The sequence below is a fragment of the Oryzias melastigma genome, linkage group LG4, assembly GCF_002922805.2.
Source record: "Oryzias melastigma strain HK-1 linkage group LG4, ASM292280v2, whole genome shotgun sequence".
Lineage (NCBI taxonomy): Eukaryota > Metazoa > Chordata > Actinopteri > Beloniformes > Adrianichthyidae > Oryzias > Oryzias melastigma.
In genome coordinates this window covers 12,172,939-12,195,282 of record NC_050515.1, presented here as the reverse complement: position 1 = coordinate 12,195,282, position 22,344 = coordinate 12,172,939, and the positions used below count along the sequence as shown (strand labels likewise).

Genomic DNA, 22,344 nt, shown 5'->3' with positions numbered 1-22,344 from the left:
GAAAAAGACACTAGTACAATTAAAGTTTTTTTTTTCTTTGCATAAATGTTTTTTTTAAAGAGACATAATGGCATAAACTTTTCAAAAGTTGAAAGAAGAGGGGAATGTTCTAATCCATGAAAAACTCTCTAAATGCCCTCATCCTTTTGATTATTACTTCGCTTTATGTCTATCTCACTATTCAGCAGCACAGGCATATCAGAAAGGGTCTGATGCCGTTCTTAAAGATTTTCTATAAAATAAAAGGTTTTGTTTGTATTTTTCCCCTGTGCGGGTGGCTTTGATGCTGAAAGCTGGAACCTGGGGGATTCTTGGTTTCATCAAGACAGAGGAGGGAAGTGGATGACACAGTGTACCGGGTCAGAGGGGTTAGCGCGGTCAAAGGGGATGTGTATTTCTGAGTGTGTGCTTTTGGGTTAAGGTTAGGTGAGTGTTTATGGAAGCAGAGGTGGGGTGGAGGCGGGCTAATACGTGCCAACAGGGTCCTGTTTGCATCTCCAGAGAGGCACAGAGAGGCGAGATCTTATCTGGCGCGTGCCTCGGCTGCTGTTTCCCACACTCTGCATGCTCCATTGCCAGGAAGGGAGGGAGGGGGGGTGAAAGGGTAGACTTATGAGTGTGGTATCAGCGGGGGTCCAGTCCTGTCAACTCTACACTGTTTTGACTGCCATGACATAATGTGCCTCAATACAGCGAACCCCCCCACCCCTTCACCCTCCATGCACACATAAAGACTTTCCATTTTTCCTTTCTTCTTCAAAGGTGCCGCGCGTCAACAGAGGCCTCCTTTACTGTGAACGTCGCATATTTGGCTTTTCATCCGATTCTTTTTCCAACAGCCCCCACACCTCCCCGCGCTTTGTCTTGCCCACGTTTTTCACTTTGATTACAGCTTTGCTTTTAGATTAATCCCCCCTCCCTCCTCCCCAAGTACCCCCACCATAACAACCCAAGCACGCTTTCCTCAGATTGTTCCTCGTGAATGAGTGTGGATCATTGGAAGAGCATATTGCAACGATTAGACGATGATATTGGCATTCTTCTGTGACATATATGCACTCCTTTGTGTTGTTTGTTGTTAGAACTAGCAGCCATTATTCTTTTTTTTTTTTACATGGCGGCACACTCTACAAATAATTCTTGCTGCCACGCTGTTTCTTTGATTTCTTTGAGATGACTTGTTGCGAGAGGCAGATGGATTTATGCAAATTGTTGTTGGTTTCAAAAGTTCTAAAAACTATTTAACATTCACTTTCTAGAACCGGAGAGGGCAAACTACGGCCCGGTTGGCCATATCCGGCTATTTGATCTGAAAATAAACTGGAATAAATAATATTGATTAACATTATTGTTATTTATGACAGACTGGCGACCTGTCCAGGGTGTACCCCGCCTTCGCCCATCAGTAGCCGGGATAGGCTCCGGCACCCCCGCGACCCCGAAAGGGAAGAAGCGGTCAGGAAAATGAATGAATTATTGTTATTGTTTTTTTTGTTTTATTTTTCTCGTGATTCTGGTGTGTCCCCATAGACCAGGGGTGTTGAACTCAATCCCACAGAGGGCCAAAATCCAAAACACACCCTAGGTTGCGGGTCAAACAGGATAAGCCTTTATTGAACACACTAAAACAAAATTTTTTAAACTTTTTTTTTCCAGAATAAATGAGCTTAAACCTTAAAGAACTTTCAATATTTTACTCTCAATAAAAATATATTTTGTCAAAATTATCCAAGTTAGAAATAAACTAAACTTTAAAATAAAAAAAAAAACACTCAAATTTCTTCACTTTAGTGTCATTTTATAAGAAAAAATGTTTATAAATAACCCAAAAGATTTTGATCTCCATAAAATATATCCTCTTAATATTATCCAAATTTGAACATGCTGCCAAACAAAACAAACAGAGCCTGAATTTAAAAATAAAATCTTCACTTTTTAGCAAAAACAAACCAAATCATTCATTTATTTATTTATTTTTTTTTTGCTATGAGTTCTGTTGTCTGGCTACGATTAGCCTCCATAATCATAGTGCTGCTTCAATATGTTACCAGCTTGGGCTGTTATTAACATAAACTAAAATGATCTGTTGGGCCTGATATAATTACCAGGCGGGCCAGATCCTTAATTATCCGGATAACTTTGACACATGTGCCTTAGATGATGCACTACAAATTAATTGACCTCTGTTTAAGTGTTATTCTGCACTCATGGTGTTGGAGGCAACATTAATGTTTTTCAAGTCTGAGCTACAGTTTTGACATAAAAACTTCAAAATGTTGCCAAATTTTAAAACCCTTTTTGCCCCATGAATCAAAAAGTTCTAAGACATAGTTTCTGCAGAGCGGCATAAGTTCAATAGAAATTCTCCTCTGTATTGTGGATGGAACCGTTGGTGACCACAACTTCCCATTATCTATCTGATTTTACTTTCTTCTGCTTGCTTACAATCCCAACCTAACATTACCAGTGCAACAAAAGGGGCGAGCAGCATCAGAGATATACAGTCGTACAGTATTGAGTCAGAAGGCAGGTTTTATGTTGAAAACAAAGACGTACATGGATCTAGTCGTCTACAAACAGATGGAGCTGAGCATGGAGCTTGTGGCTTCCTGTAGTAATAGTCTGCCCCTGATTCATAATGATTTGAATAAAAAATAATTCAAAATTGAGTTTTAATCTTTAATTTTTGTAATATTTTTCCCCAATCGTAAGAAAAAGCCACATTAACATGTTAAATCACCAAAAATACAATTTTCATCAGAGTGAGTCTTTCAAATATGTCTGAATATTAATGTTTGCATGCATATTTTGACCAAGCTTTTCAGGGATTATCTGAAAAAACATCATGGCAGATCAAGACAGACAAGCCGAGCCTCCCGACTGTACATCCGCTACCATCAATTGAAGGTGGAGAAGATGCTGCTCTTTTGTTCTTTTTAATGTGTGTGCATTTTCAGCCACCCCCACTGTTGGGAGTGGATCGATGCAGCATCCGCCGGCAGGCACCTGGCCCCTGGCTGCTGCTGTCTGACAATGAGAGGCAGCAGGGTGTGTGTGTGCTGAGGATGGAGGCAATGAGAGTAGCAGAGGGAGTCATGAGGAAACAAAATGCGAGGGGAGGAAGAGGTAGAATAGAGAAGAGACGAAATATGCCGAAGCTGGCTGACTCAGTTTCTCCTCACACACCCCCTTCTTTACCTAAATCACACATGCGCTGCCTCCCCTGAGCACACATGAACATGTACAGACACACATTCGCAAACACTCTTCCTTTACCGAGCGCTCCTGTGCTCCCGCTCATCTGCGTGGGGGGCCCTACAGGCAGTCTGGGCTCCTGTGTGCCCTCTCTTTGCACACAAATGTATTTGCACACATTCATGGGAGCACAGAGGAGCTGCTGTGTAAGACACGCTCTGATCCTGCATGTTGATGATGAAAGACAGGCAGCCGGGCTCCTGTCTTAGTGCCAGAGGGCCAGACCTGAACGCGCTGATTCTTGATCCTCCTCCTCCGCCTCTTACACTTTTATATTCATTGAATTAATTTCGGTTTAACTGCAATCCTATTGTTGCTATTTACCAATCTTATATTTAATGGCTCTCAGTTACATTTCTGTATTTATCATCTAAGTAATCAAGCAGACAAACACAATCAGTAGGTCTAAAGGGGCTTAAAGTAAAGGAATGAAGCTTTTTTTTAAAGGAAATATTCAAAAGAAGTGTTAAATTGTGATGCAAATCAACAGTCGATGTTCTACATAACCAAACTTCTTCTGGTGGAGTGCTTTAAGTTTTTAGGGACACACCCCCTAGCATCACACTTGGACAAATAACTCTTGATCACACCTCTCCTTTCCTCTTCTTGCCCTTATTTAACCCCCCACTTCCAACAGAAGGATGATGATGACAAGATGGCGCCCGGACATATTTGGCCGGAACAGGAAGTTCATGTCCCATCTTCATATTTTAATTTTTTAGATTATTTTTGCTCGAGAGACAGTCCTCGAGGGCCGGCCTCCTGCCGATTTTCCAGAAACCCTGCCTTATCTGCTGCTGATTACCTGGATCAGGCGTGTTTAGCCAGTCAGGAGCAATAGCAGGTTGACTGGAAAACATGTATAGGACACCGGTCCTCGAGTACCAGATGTGGACACCCCTGTTTTAAAGTGTCTTTTCACAAATGAGCAACACATTGCTAAAATAAAGTGCTGCATAATGGTGCCTTTTCTCCATGACAGAATAAGCTGATTCAATTGATCGCGTTAAGCATTCAAAAGGTACAGAAGTCGAAGAAATCCAAATATTGGAGCTAAATATTTGAAGCTGGTTTTGCCTCATCAAACCATTTATTTACATTAAGAAGTTTAAAATAAAAGGTGCTGCAATTCTGAAATCTTGTGGAATGTCCGCTTCCGGCTGATGTGTGGACGCCAACTCGTCTGCAACCCCTGACAGAGAAGGACAGTATAGTCTCGATGTCACTGAGCGGCACGGTACAGTCCGGTATTTTGAGCTATTCCATTGTAAAATTGACCCATTAAACAGTACTGAACCGAACCTCTTAAGGGCCCCCATCCATTGTAGGTCCTTAGAAAAATAAATATTGATGACGACATTAGAAAGCACCAGTACAGCGCTAAGCTAGCTTCTGTTTTCCTCTTTACAGCGGTATTCATCTTAACTGCCTGCAATCTTCTTTCAAACCACATTAAATTCCTGTTATACACAATGTACACAAAGTAAAGCAAGAAAAAGACGAGTTGCTGGATGACATACATTGTTGCTGCTTTTTAGTCGTCCCACTACAATGACGCAATGCCACGCTAGCGGTCTCCAACGCGCATGCCCCGTGAAAACAAGGCTTAACTGAATGGAAACACTCGCCAAAATTAGCTGAACCATACTGTACCACTCTTTACCAGACTGGACCGCTCAGTGGAAACGAGGCTTATGAACCCTCTCTGGTTCTTCATCCAGGTTGCTCAGACTCCACAGTTGCTTAGAGATGAAATGGCCTGATTGATGAGGGTGTGAATTAGCTTGTGGATAAAAGGGAGAATCCCCAGTTTTTTTATGGCTCACACGCACACACATGCACACACACCATCACACACAGGCGTAAGTGCACAACACCCTTTGAGTGTGGCACAGTCAAGAAGATCACACACTCTGTGTCAAAGCCGCTGAGATCAGACTGTGCAGAGCTTTCTGTAATCCCTCTGGTACAACATTAATGATAAACTAGCGCTTTTGTGCCCTACACACCAACTGTGACTTTCTCAGGACAATTAAAGTTCCTCAGGAGAAGAAGGGGAATAAAGCAGAAAAGAGGGAAGGAGAGTCCGAGGATTTGACTGAGAATACATCTAAGAGTGCTAAAATGATTTAGTGAGGTAAGAGTCGGAGTTTGGGGGTAAGACGAACAAAATGCACACAAAAACTCGAGTTGAAAAAGGGATAAGTCACAGGTGCTGGAGCCTTTATATTGTTTGGTAAGTGAGGCTTTTAGCATAAGCCATGCAGCTGAAGATTTAACGGCGTAGGGTCTGGGTGGGCAAATGCCTGTGTTGGGGCTGAAGGCAGATTAGCTGCCATCTCCAAGGAGTGATTTGACGACCTGTGGGAAACACGACCGTGTTGTGATTCCACCGTAGTAATTTACAAGTAGGGATAAAAAATTATATATAAAATGTTTCAAAAGCTTTCATTTCTTTATAAATGTATTGTTGAAAATGCTGAAATACTCTTTAGGGGTGCATTAGATATATGTTTTACTAGTGTTTTCTGGACTTCCCAATTGCTAAATCCTGTTTGACGTGCTTTTTATTTCCTGCCAGGCTTGACTTACTCTGCTGAAAGCACCTGTGATGCATTGTTTGCCTTCAACAGGTGTGGGGCGAAAAAAAGCATGCAACTATGCTGCCGTGACGTGGCAAACAAACGGTGTCCCTGCCCCGTGCCTTCTGCCCCGAGACGAACGCATTGTGAAGCTTGCAGTGCTGAAAGGCAAATCCAGTTGCTCCAGATCTGCTAGCGACATGAATACTAAGGGAGGAGAGTTTATCAGATCAGTCGGAGAAGTGGTTCATTCGGCGGAGGCTTTTTCAAATGGATCTGATGGGCTGTTCTTTCATCCTGCTGAGGAACCTTGCTCCAGGACGCGAGCCCCCTCAGTGACACCATTCCTATGAACCCTTGACCCAGACTAACGAGCCGCACCACTCCAAGCCTCCACCTCTTTAGCATATTTGATTGAACTGTTAATGTAGTCTTCGCACATTTTTGCAAACAGTTCTGCTTTAATGATCCACCTTGAGGAGATTTAACATCCCCTGATGTCTTTGTTTGGAACTTCCTTTAATATTTTCAGTAAATCAAGTTGACTAAATTTAGGAAAGATTTTTTCATTTGTCTGTAAACAAGTCAGCTAAAAGCTTTATACTTTTTCATTTACAGTTACTGGAACTATTTTTTAGTTGTTTACTCTATGAATGGTGTAAACAAATAAAAAACTGCACGTGTGTAGGCCACAAGCCGCCGCTCAGCTCATTCTGCTTTGGAAAACCAGGCTGGTGAACTGACACTAATCAGTCAAGGTGAGTCGGTACGGATGAGGGTTAGGCGGAGATGCTGTAGAGATTTCTGGAATGCATATACCTTCTGCATTTTGCCCAATCTGCCACAGGCGGAATAGCTACACAACAACAAATGAGAGAATCGTCTTACTTGGTCAAGCAGAGCAAGGACAAGTAGTGCCTCCATCCATGGAAATAATTTACAATTGTAAACAAGACCTTGGAAAAAAAAAATTAAAAAACATTACTAGTGTCTTGGCTGCTTTTGTTTACATTGACTGGATGCTGGAAAAGGAATTGCACAGCATTGTTTTTTATTATTTTTTACCCCTAAATTAAAGGGTTAATTGTGTACATGTTTCCCAATCATCTTCTGCAAATACAGCTGTAAGGAATGCTTTTTAAGTGAAATTTGCTTTTATAGTCTATATGGATTTTCCTTTTGTTCTCAAAAGTTGAAATTATTACATCAATTAAGCTCTTATGCTTAAAAGTTGATTCCCTGATGGGCCTTACTCGCTCGCAGCTGTCCTTAAGAGTGGGGACACGCTGTCTGCAGGTCAAAAATGGACCCTTGTGCAGGGTACGATCGTAAATATCAAAGTTGTAGCCCGCCTGGTAAACCTGTACCATGAAAATATTCATGTATTTTTTACTATGGGCATACTTAAGGTGACAGGTCATAGCGAACACATGCAGAACACAAGTATCACCTGTACATGGATACAACATTTGCACACAAGCCAGTGCATGCACCTCAGTAAAGACTAGTGTAGTTTAAGAAAACCATACAACAGCATCCCCCATACGTCGTAAGTTTGTTCAAGTCACAGTAGCTTTACAATTAATTCACAATACACTTATCACATGCATAATAATGGTACGTTCTATTTTCAGGACGGCCCTTGAGGAGGGCGTAGAGAACTGCAAGACAATGCTGCACTTCCCTTCAGATGCAACCCTCCAAGAGCCTGGACAACCCCAAAACCTGCTGGATCCTCACGAGTCAACCCCCCTTTATGGTACAGGTGCATGTGACTAACTCATTCATTCATTTATTCATTTACAAAGCACCTTCCACCACCTGACAAGGAAGCCCAAAGTGCTGTACACAAGAAAGGCAGAGCAAAATTATAAAAGGCATAAAATACATAAAAACAAATATAACAATCAATAAAATAAGAATAAAAAGGTAGCTAGGCGGATGCTTTAGCGCTATAATGGAGGAACAGTTTGGCTTCAAGTCTCCAAAGTTGATTCCAGAGTTTGGGAGCCAGCACAGCAGACGCACAGTCCCCCCGGAACTTACATTTGCTTCTCGGAACCAGTAACTTACACTGGTCCGTAAAGCGCAAACACTTAAGAGGGGAATATTTTAACAGCAGACTAGAGATGTAAGAAGGAGCAGAACCCACAAAAGACTTAAAAACAAAAACGCAGTGTTCACAACGGACGCGGAAGCACTGCAAAGCGATGTGCACGCGGTATCCGCTACATCTCTAGTTCATACCAGACTTGTATTGTTTTGCAATGGTCGACGGGCGTTTCTGCTCAGCTGTGGTTATTTAGAGCTTTTACAATTAATTTGACATATTCCATCTTGACTTGTTGCTAATTGCTCTCAGCCTCTCTCGTGATTGTGTTCTTAGTTCTTACATCCCCCGCTCTGTAGTCGGCTTACTATATTGATCTGTGTGTGTCTGTTTATTTTTTGTGTGTTGTGCGTTGTTTGTATATCTATGCTCATTCCTGCAGTCTTTTTAGATACAAAAATATGATTGTGTTTGTCAATCGTGATATTTTATTGTGAAAAATTGGTCATATTTTAACAATTTTACCAGTTTTTCTTGTGTGTCTTGGCGTAACTTCCTGCCAGGACTGACGCAGATTGCTCGCACAAAAAATGGGACCACACACTAAAACGATTGCTGCACGACGCAAGTTTTGGAGGACCGTGGCACTTGGCGTCTGTTGTCCACTACACCATAGGTTAACAAGGGCGCTGAATGGAAGCGGCCTCTGTTCCTCGCCATATCACAGTGCTCCCGCGTGCAGTGGGAATCCGGTGCAAGTTTGTCTGAATTTCATCACTACTTAGTGCACTGTATAGTGCGTTCACCATTTTGTATCTTATCATTTTGTATCACATTGTCTGAATCTACAATTCCTAAATTTAGTACCTCAGAAATTTCTTGGAAGTTTCTATAAAAAATCAGTGAGCATCGATGATCACTAGACTGGCGAATATAAACCACAATGCGAAGCGTTAGAATGACTTTTCATGTGGCAAAACATTTATTTTAATTTGAAGAACAGATTCATAAATAGTCTTTCAAAAATGTTCATATTTATTAGGTTTTTACTTCGGGAAATCAAAGAAGTAGTTTAAAGAAGAAAAAAATATAGTGAGCATTGTGTCTGAATTACTTTTAAAATCTAGGGCACTGGATAGTCCTGGACTATATATTTGTTTTAGTAGTCAAAGAGTACTGAGAGAATTCTGACATAACCTAAGACTTCACTTTCCATGAGTTCTGGAGATGGTCTCCTAACAAGAAGATAATATTTCCCATCAACATTGATGTAAATGCCCAAAAGCAGATTATTTGCAACAACTATTAATGTGAAAAAGTTCCCTTTAGTTTGCTTGATTAGTTAAGGTTTCTAAGTTTATGTAATGTTCTATTTTCAGGACCCCCCCCCTCCAATCACAGTCACACAAGGCTTAAGTTGCTAATCATCCACAGCTGTCCTTAGTTGAGTCATTCATTCCTCTGTCTGGTTTTAGTGCAGCTTCGTCAGGTCATCTGCTGTTGTCACCCTGTTGTCATTTTTATATGCATATTTTAGTTAGTTTATTATTATTTTTTTAATATATTTTTCAGAGTTTCAGATAAAGTTTTTCCGATACCAAACTCCTGGCATCAAAATTCCAGAGACTTTTTCGCTCTCAGCACAAATTACAGTAAACATTTCGACTGAAGATTCGATTTTTAAATCATTTAAATAACTTAAATTAGCACAGCAGCAGCCAATTCAACCTCCGTGATCTTTCTTAAACTTCTGTGGTCAGAGGTTACATGAGCAGACCCGAGTGGGTGGAGATGAGATACCGATCACTGAAATCAGTGTGAGGCTTAGATTCTGCAGTGTACTAACTTAAACACAGAAGGGGGTAGACTGGATCCTCTCTGAAAGCCGAGAGTGAACCTGAGTTGGGTGTGGCAGTGGGGGGATGAAAGGGTGTTAATGCGGCTGAGGGCAGTACTTTGTTGGGATGGGTGTGCAGCAAGATGAAACCTGGAATGTGCCAGTGATGAAGTCATGTGTGCGTGTGTGTTTGTGTGGCCTCCGCGAGGATTTGGTTCACAGCCCCGTGAGGCCCCCATCATTAATGATGTCATGGGAAACATCTTGGCTGTTTGTAAACTGTCTCCATTTCCTCGCAGAAATCTGCCGGCCACGTGACCGCCTGAAGTTTTGAACTCCTGAATAAAAACACGTCTCGTCTGTGGGGAATCTCTGGAAAAAAGAGGGCACTCCTGCTCGGACAAGATGTAAATCATTACGACCCCTTTGATGTTCTTCCGTTTCTTCCTCGGTCGGCGTCTCCCTCCCGTCTTCATCACTTATCATTTCTCACGACTGTAAACATTGTGAAGTGATCCCTTCTGTCCTGTAGGAGCGCGGGGGCCCTCTCCCCTTGAAACGTAGATGAACTTAGAGGAGCTGGTAAAATGAAAGAAGCGAGCTAACACCAGGGGATAAACGCATTCCTCTGCAACCCGACCTGCTACCGCTGCTGGCTGGTGGTGCGGTGGAGCAGGGAAGGCTTGCAGGCAGATGCTTTGTTGCCTCTAAGCAAGTTTGGAGGGGGGGGTCTGAATATCCCCGGGCTCCCTCAGATCTCACATGCAGCAAGCAGCACTTGACCTTTCCAGCGCTAAAGGAATATGACAGCCGTGAAGCTGACGGAGAAAATGGGGAGAGTGGCAGAGGGGGAGAAGGGAGCAAGAGACAAAGCTGCACTAAGTGCCGGCTGCCACCGAAACAGTTAGTTTGCAATCAACGTCAGTCATCCCTCCTGTCGGGACAGTTTGATTTTCACTTTTCAAATGAGGCGTTTATTTTTGGCCTGATAACAGGCCTGGCTAAATTGAAATTGGCAGCTCAGCAATTTACAGATAATAGTCGGCTACGCAGGAGATCATGTGAACAGCCCTTTCTTTCGCTTTGCACGAGCCCCCCCCCCTCACCCACCCCACCCTCTGTCTCCTGTCGAGGATGAGAAAGGAGGAAATGAGGGAGGGAGAAAGAGAGAAAAGGGGCTAATCTTAGCAACAATCAGAGGAGGCTGAGAAGGCAAAAAAATAGAAGAAATGTAAGGATGAAGGAAGGAAGAGAGAAAAGAGGAGGGGAAAAAATGGAGCAGCGTGCTGGTGATCATTGTGGGTGGGGGGGGTGGCGTTGAGGAGGGGTAAGGGCGTACAGGAGAGGTGAGGATAGAAAGAGAAAAGGAGGGAATTCCTTTAATGTTCCTGGCAGCCGACCAGCTGAGGTCTCAAGGTTATCCTGGCTTTGCAAACTCCCACGGGAAAGGTGCAGCGCTGAGGGCCGAGGAGAGGGGGGGTAGAGGTGAAACAGAGGAGGGGAGAGAAAGCTGGCCTTTTTCCCCCAGAATGAGAGCTAAAGCTCAGGGGGAGAGTAATCCTCGGGCCGTCTCGTCTGATAAGGTTGGCCTTGGCCCAGGTAGGAAACGAAAAATGGCTCCCAGGCCTCTCAAGGCGTCTCAGCAGCAGAGCAGTGAAAACTTTGCAATTCAAAATCCAACTCTCGCCATTAAAAACACATTAAACTGATAACAATGTATTCCCTGCTGAGTTCTTGCGAGAAATCTTTCTGAAAAGATGCAGCTTTTTCGACAGGTTGAAGGACCTCGTTGCCATGCTCAACAACACTTTAGAAGAGGTGCTGACAACTAGCATTAACAACACAAACTAAATATGCAAATAAATGTTTTCTTACTGAAACTACTTTTGCATTTATTGCCCTTCATTCCAGCAAAATCTGTAACAAAATCTTAACTTTTAATACTTAAATTCTGAGTTGAAATTAATCAGTTTAGATTTTACCCAGCACTGCCATTAAAATTTCAAATTATAAAGAAAAGTTTCATATTTTAGTGATCAACATTGCTTTTCCATTTTCCGCTGATGTATTTTTTAATCTACACTTTACACCAACAATGGTACACCCTGAACTCCAAAAATAATAAAATAACTGGATTTTTGGATCAATAATCAATGATCTCTGATTCAATCTAATGGCTGTTTAAGAATCTAACACTTATATTTTGACACTACTTGCTTAATTAAATTAAATAACCAACCCAGAAATAAGAGATAAACATTTTTAACACTGAAAAGTGGCCAAAACTGTCAAATTAAAAGTACGTAGCCAACAGATGTGTAATATCCATTGACATGTAATGAGATGGACAAAACAAAGCTGTGATGTCACCCATAGAAAATGACTTACCTCCTGATCTATCGAAATTCAGTCAATTCAGTTGCTATTTTTCTGCGGTACAGAATTCACCACTTTGGAACCAGACAACTTTAGTAAGCGGTGATTGGTCTGAGTCATCATTTCTATGGCAACCGCTCTCACTAATCAGGAGTGAGGTTGTTGGAAAGCCACACCCCTTCCACTGAAATCTGTCAGAGGTTTCAAACATTTGAGGAGCTTTTATCGAGATGTGAATAAGTCATACTAAAGTAGATATATCATGAAAAGAAAATAGGATTAGCAACAATGTGGTAAAAAGAGGCACCAGAGGAAGAATGGTTATTCTGGCAGATAGAATGAGAAATAACTGTTTATTTCTCCATAAGTCTATGGGATTTTGGGTTTCAGGGACCAGCAGCTACTTCCTATTTGGAACGCCAGTCTGTCCAGTTATTATAGATGGTCATTGGGACTATCACAGACTAATACACTATTAAACGTGTGTTCAAAAACAGTAGAATTGAATGAATAATGATAATGAATGTAGGATGTGATTGCATATTATGGATATATGCTCCTTTATTTATTTATTGTTCGCTTGTTTTGGATTCACAAACCATTTTAAAAATGTGGTAGGACTCAGTTTTTGGCATTTTCTTACACCCTTTATTTGAACTTCTGTTGACCTACTTATAATAGTAGATCATCCTGTTCCGTTTTCTGTTTTCACAAGTTGCTGGAGCCTATCCCAACTAGTGTTAGGGAAAGGCATGGTCCGTCGCAGGGTCACACAACTACACACACTCACAGTCCCATAGAGTGAGTATATGTAAATATTTAAATTTTTGTGTCGTTTGAATTATAACTTTAGATTAGGCACCTAATGTCACTAAATGGAAATAAAACCTCAAACATTCTAAACTAAAAAAGTTGACTTGCTCACATGGTATATAAAACTGAAGAGGAAATTTACACCACTTGATCGCTGAAAACACAAAAAATTCAAATGTGCATCTTTGAAAATATCCTTCAAGTGGCCCAAATCTGGCTATATCTTAGGTCTCTCTTCTCTCTCAACACTGTGAGCTCTGTGCAGAGGCACGGCCGTAGTCAGAGCATCCAGTAAATGCTGGCTCATTTACATGAATGGCCCTCACCCCCACTCACATCACTAAAAAGCAACAGAAGCTGTATTCCCAGATTGCTCCAGCCTCCGGCGCGCTAACCAGAGACTCAGGCCAACACGCTGGTCCTCTCCCTAACTGCTTCCTCTCCACTGCTGCTGGCTTTGACTCACCATGACCTCTCACCCTCGACGCTACACTGCCTCCTCCACACATGCAAATAGCACTGGTCTGGTCCAGGAGGCATTGGGAAAGAAAAAAAGATGGAGGGAAGGAAGAGAGAGAATGACGTGGATGGATGGAAGCTTGGGAGCTGCTGGTGGTGGGGCTGAGTGAGGGGGAGGCGGTACAATGAGCAGTGGAGACCCCTAAAGGAAGCGTTTTGGTCTCTGAAGTGGAGGGAAGCAGTGAGTGCCGTCTGGGGAACCTCTGGTCTACAGACCAGCAATGAGGCCTTAAAACATCTCTCTCCGTTTCAGCCAGCCCAATCGGACCCCAGCGCCCGTGTCTGCGAGGCTTACAGTGACCCATGCTGATCTTTCTGTGTGTGTGTGTATGCCTGTTTGTATGGGGAAACGGAAAGTGTGAGTACATTTGCTGTGCTTATTGTTTTCCTTGCTCCCAGGCTGCTCCAGGCTCCTCGGTTTGTGTGTGCGAGGGGAAGCAAACGATGTGTGCGGTTGTATTTGGAGAGCCTCCAAAAAGCCCTCATCCCCTCTCCTCACTGTTTTCTCTGCTCGAAGGATCTGTCAGTTCTCCTTCTCTCTCTTTGTCCTTACTTTGATCCTGCTCTCCAAGCCTTGGCTGGCCTCGCTAACAGCAGCTGAGCACAGGTCCTACTCCACTCCCACAAACGGCACACATCAGTGCTTCAGACCATGCACATGAACACACACACCCACACACACAGTCTCCTTTGCTGATTCCTTTTTCCTCACTCACACACACTAGAATCAGTAATAACAGACTCTGCTATCATATTCTGTAAGTTTCAGAGCTAATCGCTTTCACACGGCTCTCTGTAAACTGTAACCCTGCGCTCACACTGCAAGCAGTTGGGTGATGGGTTACTCCAGTATGGCTCTTTGTGGGTGGTGTTTAAGCTTTTAAATTAAATATACAATTATTACAAGGAAATGTAAGGTTTTTATTTTTCTTCAAGAGACATATAATTGAATTTCTCAGCATGTCACTATGTGTTAAAAGCCTGATGAATAAGAGTATATAAAACTTACCAGGACTTTAAAACATTCTAAAAGGTCCTCCTGAATTTTGAAGAATAAGATATTTTCAGCATCTGATCCTTAGTGTTCACAACTAAAAATCAAAATCTGTTGCAGGAAAGTTAAGTAAGGGATAATGCCTGACGAAGAGCGCATTATCAGACATTACCACAAGACATGGAAGCCTGAACCGACAGTTGCTTCTGTGAAGTGCGCTAACTTCTGATAATGCACACTTCAGAGAGCATTATCACGCTTATACCATTGTCACTTCCAGGCCGGACTGGACCGGACTGAACTTTTGAGTGTTTTCATTACAAAATGGACCTGTTAAGTAGGACCGACCCCCCCCCCCCTTCAGTCTCACTTGACCCCCGCGGCCGAAGAATGTCTGTTACTGATCTATAGTCATCAAAAACACTTCTGATCGTGCTTTGTAAAACATTTATTGGAGAACATTTGAGTATTGTTGAACATAAAGATGTTTTTTCTTCTTTTTAATTCAGAGCAATAGACTGTTCCGCTGCGTAGAGGCCTTCATCCATGATAAACACCTGCTTTGGATTATAATTATCCTCTCTGGTTATCTTTTTAATTTGTCGTCCATTTCTGAGTCAGCTGATGCAGCTTCTCTTTCCCCGCACCCTTTTGACAAGCGGCTACATCATCAGTCTACCCCCCGTGTGTGTTTTGATGGTCCAACGCTCAATGGAAACCCTCACTTGAATTGCCCGGACTATTCTAAACCAGCCAAGAGGGAACTGGTCTGGTCCATACAGCTCAGTATGGACCAGACCATGACTATGCGGTTTGTCACGATAGGTTAAGTAGAGGATCAGTTCAGAGAGAAAGTTCACCTCTTACCCCTTGTTTTTATCCAGATAATGAAAAGTTTGCTTTAAAGAAGCCTGTGCAGTGATGTAGAAAAATTGGGTTACGTGACCAGAACTTCTTAGGTGTTCCGGTCACATTATCACTGTGGATTATCACTTTTTAATCCCTACCCATGAGCAAATCAGAATCAAATATTCACCCGGACCATGGTATAACTATTATTATTACAATTTCCTTTTCTTTTAATTTTTTTATTGTTAAAGTCGCACTTCAATCATATTTTGATCTATTGTATTAGCTTTCCCAGTGGCCTTGGGATTCTGATTATATTTTTAGCCAAATCTAAAAACCTGTCATTTTCTAGGACATAGTTTCTGCAGAGCTGCAGTAGTTGATTAGAAATAGCCTTTGAGTTGTGGGCTGAACTGTTGGGGTGGAGTAAGCTCACCCCAATTTTCCATCATCCATTTGTCTATTATCACTAGTTTACAGTGCCTTACAATCCCAAAGTTACCTATCCCATGCACAAAAATGGTGAGCAGTATTGAAGCTTTCCAGCCGTACAATTTTTAACTAGATCACAGTTAAAAAAAGGGAAATGAAGAGTAGTTTACAAATGGATTTTTTCGGAATGAAGAAGAGCAGGGAGCTTGCAGCCCGTCAATAAGTTTTTCCAACAGCATTTTTTTGACTGCTCCTGATCCACAACAATTTGAATAAGGACATTCTCAAAAATGCAATTTTTGAGAATGTCCACAGGAACATGTTAAAACACCAAAACTGTACATTGTAGTGGGTCATCACCTTGTTACAGTCATCGAACGTGTGTGGAATATAGAAAAATATGCTCAAATTAATTAGCTTTCAAGTGAACTCATGAGTGTCACTAAAAAAATTGTTCAATTATTATATCTTCAGAACAGGAACAAAAAGTGATGATGGGATGGTTGAAACACATCGAGCTGAAGGTTGTTTTATTGCCTAACAATGCAAAATATCCAAATACTCATGTGATGTTTGCTGCAGAACATCAAACATATGTTGTAATGTGAGATAAACGTAAATTGAAGAAAAAAAATGAAGAGACTTCCACTTATATTGCTCATTTTAGAACATTTCTTACAGATACATCCCTCCATATAAAAGTTAGAAGTGGTTAGATGTTTTACACAAGTAAATAATTGTAAGTGGAACTTGTAAATGTAAATATGAGAGTTATTACTGAGAAAGAGAAGAAAAAGTGAAGGTAAAATATTATGGCATGTCATTTATTCACATTTTTTTTTAGCAAGTCTGTCACTTTGGAAGGAGACTTGAAGGACTTCTGGTGAGTTGTCAGTTTCTGTAATCACAGTGTTGACTGTATCACTGCAGGTTAGATGAGTCATTTGCAGCCTCTTTGGACACCGATGCGTCCTCAAAGAGCTGCCCTCCGTTTAATAATGGTATCCACGGGACACATCCAGGACAAAGGTCAGACAGTAATGCCATGATGCCATTGAAGTTACCCCGCTTTCTCAACTGAACGCAATCAGCAGTGCCACTCTTGGTTCACCAGCAGTACCTCCTGGTATCCACCAATAGGGTTACAGGCATGGGCACAGGGTGATGGCATGCCACACTTTTTTTTTTTTTTTTTATCTCGTATTCACACATGCACATAGTCACACTTTAGCCCCACTATCTCCTTCACTGATTGCGTTATTGCAGTGCATGGCGGTGCATTAACAAGAGGCCAATAAAGATATGAGGGGTGGGAAAGGAGCAGAGGAATGGAAAAAAAAGAGGAAGAGGGAGATAAAAGAGTAGCAGAGGAGGAAGGGTAATATAATAGGGTTAAAAAGGGATAAGAGAAAAAGCAATTGTTGTTGTGAATTAGCATGTTGGTCCAACAACTGCTGCCCTTACAGCTGCCAGATTGTGTTTTGCATCAAACTCTATCTTTTATGTGATCAAAAGCTGCAACAAAAGAGAGCTTCGGTCGTTTCCCACAGATTTGTTTGGGACACCCATAAGGAACACTCCCGGGACCTGCCCAGGTGCGGCCGACAAGAGTCGCGGGGAAAAGGACAGAGCACCCTGACTCAGTTCACTGCTGGAGACCTCTTGCAACATGAGCGTGAGAAAGTCATTCAGGCGAGAAGAGTTTCAAAACCTGCACTCTGTCTACAGACCATCAATAGGCTTGTTTGGGAACTCTGTCAGTGCTATTGTGTGGGACTAAATGACTCAGGTGTGCAGTCCACAACAAAAGGGCATGCTTGTGATGTGTGGTACGGAGAGACTCGTGCATAAAGTCTTCCAAAGTTTGGATTTATGCAAAAGATTCATGTATTCTGTGATGTTTCCACATCAGCTACTGGCTGAAACATTAGTAGATTATAGCATATACTATTTTGGAAATGTGTCTAAAACAGGAAATCAGCATGTTTTTTCATAGCTATATAGGTCAAGTCAACCTTCAAGTAAAAAATGTTTTATCTTCTTAGAAATAGAAGTGCTTTGTTCAGTTGTATGTCCCACTCCAACTAATTTAATAATTTCATTTTTTCTTTTAATTATGATTATTTAACCAAATTCAAAAAGATTGTCATTTAAGACGTGTTTTCTGCAGAGCAACAGGAGCTCATATGAAATTTGCCTCTCAGTTGTGGGCGGGACTGTTGGCTAGTGAGAAGGCCTTCGCTAATTTCCCATCAGCCCTTTGTTTACTCTCTCTCCTCTAGCTTATAGCAGCTCAAGCTAATATGAGCGTAGCAAAAAAAAAAAAAAACCACAGATGAGCAATATCGATATTGAGATATATTGTGATATTTAGTCCTGTGAGTGATTCTCGATGGGTTCTCACCAAGCATCAATCTTAATTTCATTTGAAGAGGCTGTAAAACGTTATATTCGTCATCGGTAGATAGCGGCGTAGGTTGAAAGACTGGTTGTCGTGGGCACCAATTTGCCTGGATACTTGAATTATTAAATTTTTGTTCTTTTGTTTACAACAATTTTGCTCTAAGTAGTGGCAGTGCTGTTCATGTTTACTATTATTAACACTAAAATTGACAGATAATTCTAATTTAGTTGGTGTCAATGCTTGTCAAAGACATAGTATTACTGATTTCAGCATTGTTGCACAAAAGTGTCAATTTCTTGCACAAAATAAAAGACACAAGTTGTTTATTATCATTGTGTTCACGCTAAAACATAAATGGGGATATATTTTCCTAAAAAATGCGTTCTATCTAATGTGAGTTATTCGAGATGATTTAATTATCGCTATTCATCGATGTATCATGCATCGCATTGTATCATGAGGTACCCAGTGATTCCCAGCCCAACTATCCAGATCACAGTTTTTGGACCAGATCGCAGTTCAGATGAGAACAATGAATACATTAATAGATTTATTTGTTTGCAAGTAGATGTATCAGAATCATAGACTTGGCCCACCCATGACAGTCGCTTCATCACAAACTTGAGCTTTTTGTTAAACCATAGGTTTTCATCTGATCCTGACATGATTGAATAAAGAAATACTCAAACGCAATTTTAATCTTGGTGTACTTTATATATGTTCACCATCATGAAAAACTGCAGCGAGAACATGTTAAAAACACCTTAAACATGATTTTCATGCACTCTTAAACACTTGGGTTGTTTTTTAGATTTTTCATGTTGGAATATATGTTTAAGTTACTTTTTGGAGTAATACTTATTTATGGTGGCTTCATTTATATATATATGTGTGTATGTGTGTATGTATTTCAACAAAGGAGGGGAATAAATCCAGAAAAATGTGTAAAATGAAACCACCATAACCACAAAAATTTGTAATGCTCCAAAAAGTAAAGATTAAAAAATAATCTTTTTTTTTCTAGAGTTGTGTTAAAATCAACTCAACTTGAGTTGTTTTTACCAGTGACGTTTGTAACGTGCAGCAGTTGTCTATCACAGTGAAATCTTGCAGGCAGCCGCTCGGCGACGCCCCGCAGATCCAGGCGGCAAGCCGGCGAGCAGAGCGCCTTCCCCCGGTCGCCTGCGCGCCACGTGTCGCGGTCCTTCCAGCAGCTGGAGGTGCGCTCGCGCCCAGAGCCGCGCGCAGAGCGTCAATGTGTGACTGCTGCTGTGTCACTGATAACTTCACTTGACTGGTCGGCGACATCAACAACAATAACCCAGACAGTTCTTCTGATTGTTCCACTTTTATTCCCAGGGAGGCTTGTTAGTTGAAACATTCATTCAACTCGTGGTTACACTTTATTGTGTTGGATTGCACAACTTTGGGAACACAAAGCTGCTGCTGCTCAATAAACCTTCAGGAGGCAATTGTCGGAGTTATTTCACTCACTTTTGCCCGTCTGCTCTTACGTCTATCTAACAATAAAGATAAGGAAATGAAATTATGACCTGATATCTTCAAAAGCCTTGAACGCCGTGGGGCGGCTACAGGCGGGAAGGGGGAGGAAGAAGGGGGAGGAGGCGGCAGCGGTGTGATCGTGTGAGCTCTCCAGGCTCAGAAATATCTCTGCTCTGGCTCACATTCCGATAAGGGAGCCCGATCCAGCTCTCTCCGTGGGCGTGGTTTTCCCAGGCTTTTAAAACAGCAGCTGCTATTTACCTTCCCCTCTAATGTAAACCACCGCCGCCGCCACATGCCCTCCCCTGGCCCGGCGGCCCCCCGGCAGCCCGGCGGCCAAACCTCCAACCACCGCGCTCATAAAACATCCTGGCACGTGCTCCACATTCGCAACACGGACAGATGATTAAGTGGCAAACTTTAGTCGGGGAACTTTAGTGAAATCTTTCTGCGCGTGGACCCCCTCATGTGCTCCCCTCGTGGGCTTTTAGATGTTTGCTTTGCTAAATTGATTACAACCGCAGCCTGAAGGATAAAAGTTTTCCCTTAAAATATGCGTAAAAGCGGTGCGTAACCGTGCGTAAAAGCGCATTTTTAGTCATTTGAATGCAAATAAAAGTTAGATTTTGTGTTATCTTGCAGACTAAAAGTCATGCCCAGTCAGCGGCTCCACTGTTAATATGGAAACGGCGCGATGATTGAAGACTGAAGGCAGTTTCCTCGGCTGCGCCCTGAACTCGGGCCGCGCGCCATTGGCCGCCAGCTCCTGCAGCCAAACAACCAATGGGAGGGCGCCGACCACGAGCCGTCCTCTCCCGGGCCGCGTGTCCCTCGCCCTGATTGGTAGAAAGTTACTGTGGGAAAGAAAGTTTGGGAAGTTTCACACGAGCCGTTCGCGTGCAGGGTGAGATATAAATACATGCAACAAGGAGAGTCTATCAGACAGATCTGCTTCTGGTTGAGGCGCAGCCGCCGCGCATCGCTCTGACGGATACATACCTCAGGATTTTTATTATTTTTACCCTTTTTTTAATTCAAAGGAAAGAGGAACTTTTGCCAGCTCAATTTACCCATAAACCAGTGGATCCTAATTGTGGGATATTACTGATAAGAAGATGCCTGCAGATATGATGGAAAAAAACTCATCCTCTCCGGTCGCTGCAACCCCGGCGAGCATGAACACAACTCCTGACAAACCCAAGACAGCCTCGGAGCACAGAAAGGTGGGTACATTTCATCAGACAGCCGGCGCGCATCGATCCAGAAATGCTCAGAATCGTAATCATCTTGTTTCAATTGTAGTCCTCGAAGCCGATCATGGAAAAGAGGAGAAGAGCGAGGATCAACGAGAGCTTGGGTCAGCTGAAAACGCTCATCCTGGATGCCCTCAAAAAAGATGTAAGTGTTGATTTCAAAGCGTTTCCTGTCAGATAGTTGGCGCGTAATGCTGACCAGGTGTTGTTTCCGTCGCCGCAGAGCTCCAGACACTCCAAGCTGGAGAAGGCGGACATCCTGGAGATGACGGTGAAGCATCTCCGGAACCTCCAGAGGGCTCAGATGACCGGTAGGTCTAATTTTACATCCCGATCTGTGACTCTTAAGCCCTCATCTGGACTATAAAAATCCGACTCCACATGCGTGTGCTGACTCAGATATTTGTCTCGCCGCAGCTGCTCTGAACACCGACCCCTCTGTTTTGGGGAAATATCGCGCCGGATTCAGCGAGTGCATGAATGAAGTCACCCGCTTCCTGTCCACGTGCGAGGGGGTCAACACCGAAGTGAGGACGCGGCTGCTCGGCCACCTGGCCAGCTGCATGACCCAGATCAACGCCATGAACTATCCCAGCCAGCATCAGCACCAGCATCAGCTCCCATCCACCGCGGGGCCGACGCACCCGTCCTTCAGCCAGCCCATGGTGCAGATCCCCAACTCCTCCCCACAGGTGCTCCCCATGAACCCGGCGTCCTGCAAGGGCGGCTCCTCGCCGCCCACGGACGCCACCAAAGTCTACGGCGGCTTCCAGATCGTGCCGGCCACAGACGGACAGTTCGCCTTCCTCATTCCAAACGCGGCGTTCGCGCCGAACGGCCCCGTTATCCCCGTGTACGCAAACAACGTCAGCACGCCGGTGTCTGTCCCGGCTGCCGTGTCCCCGGGAGCCCCGTCAGGAACCACGGATTCAGTGTGGAGACCGTGGTGAGAGGCGGAGGAGCCTCACACAAGACTGAAAACATACTCTCTAGTTCAATATTTCATCAATGATAGATTTTTTTCTTGTAAAATGAAGAGTATGCACTATATTTGTACAGCTAACAAGGGACTAAAGTTCATATTGAAATGAGGTTTGTATTGTGGAAGTTCGTTCACTGCATTTTTATAGGCTATATAAATATATATATTTGAGTTGTCTTTTATACTGTGTGACGCCAAAGACATGTTGATGCTGTTATGCCGTTCTTCGTTTTGGAAGACAAATAAATTTGTAAAAAATATTTGAAAAGTCTATTTCTGTTGTTTCCTGCTGCTGTCCATCACTGGAACCTTTTAAATGTAAATATGCTGGTTTTGTGCATGAAAAAGTCTCCAAAGTGTATTTCCAGGTCCAAACTTGACTAAAAAAGTAAAAAAAAAAAAAAAAAAAAAAAAAGTTAGTAAATTACATCATAGAGAACATCTTTGAACAAAAATGTTAGATATGCTTCAAACGTACATTTTTGGGTGTAGAAA

General features: G+C 42.6%; 1 protein-coding gene across 4 annotated transcripts in view; it reads left to right on the top strand.

Annotated features, from left to right (window-relative positions):
* Nucleotides 1–22,109, top strand: part of her6 (hairy-related 6) — a 95,190-nt gene extending 73,081 nt beyond the window's left edge. For 2 of the 4 annotated variants that reach the window (XM_036211522.1, XM_024279400.1), the window contains exons 2-6: nucleotides 7,472–7,596; nucleotides 20,655–20,837; nucleotides 20,917–21,012; nucleotides 21,091–21,178; nucleotides 21,285–22,109. In XM_036211522.1, coding sequence (XP_036067415.1) covers nucleotides 20,730–20,837; nucleotides 20,917–21,012; nucleotides 21,091–21,178; nucleotides 21,285–21,817 — 825 coding nt within the window. In that variant the 5' untranslated portion in view covers nucleotides 7,472–7,596; nucleotides 20,655–20,729 and the 3' untranslated portion in view covers nucleotides 21,818–22,109. Of the gene's footprint in view, nucleotides 1–7,471; nucleotides 7,603–20,434; nucleotides 20,838–20,916; nucleotides 21,013–21,090; nucleotides 21,179–21,284 lie in introns of those variants that run through there. The other 2 variants (XM_036211521.1, XM_024279399.2) reach the window with 2 other exon arrangements.
* Nucleotides 22,110–22,344: the final 235 nt, after the last annotated feature.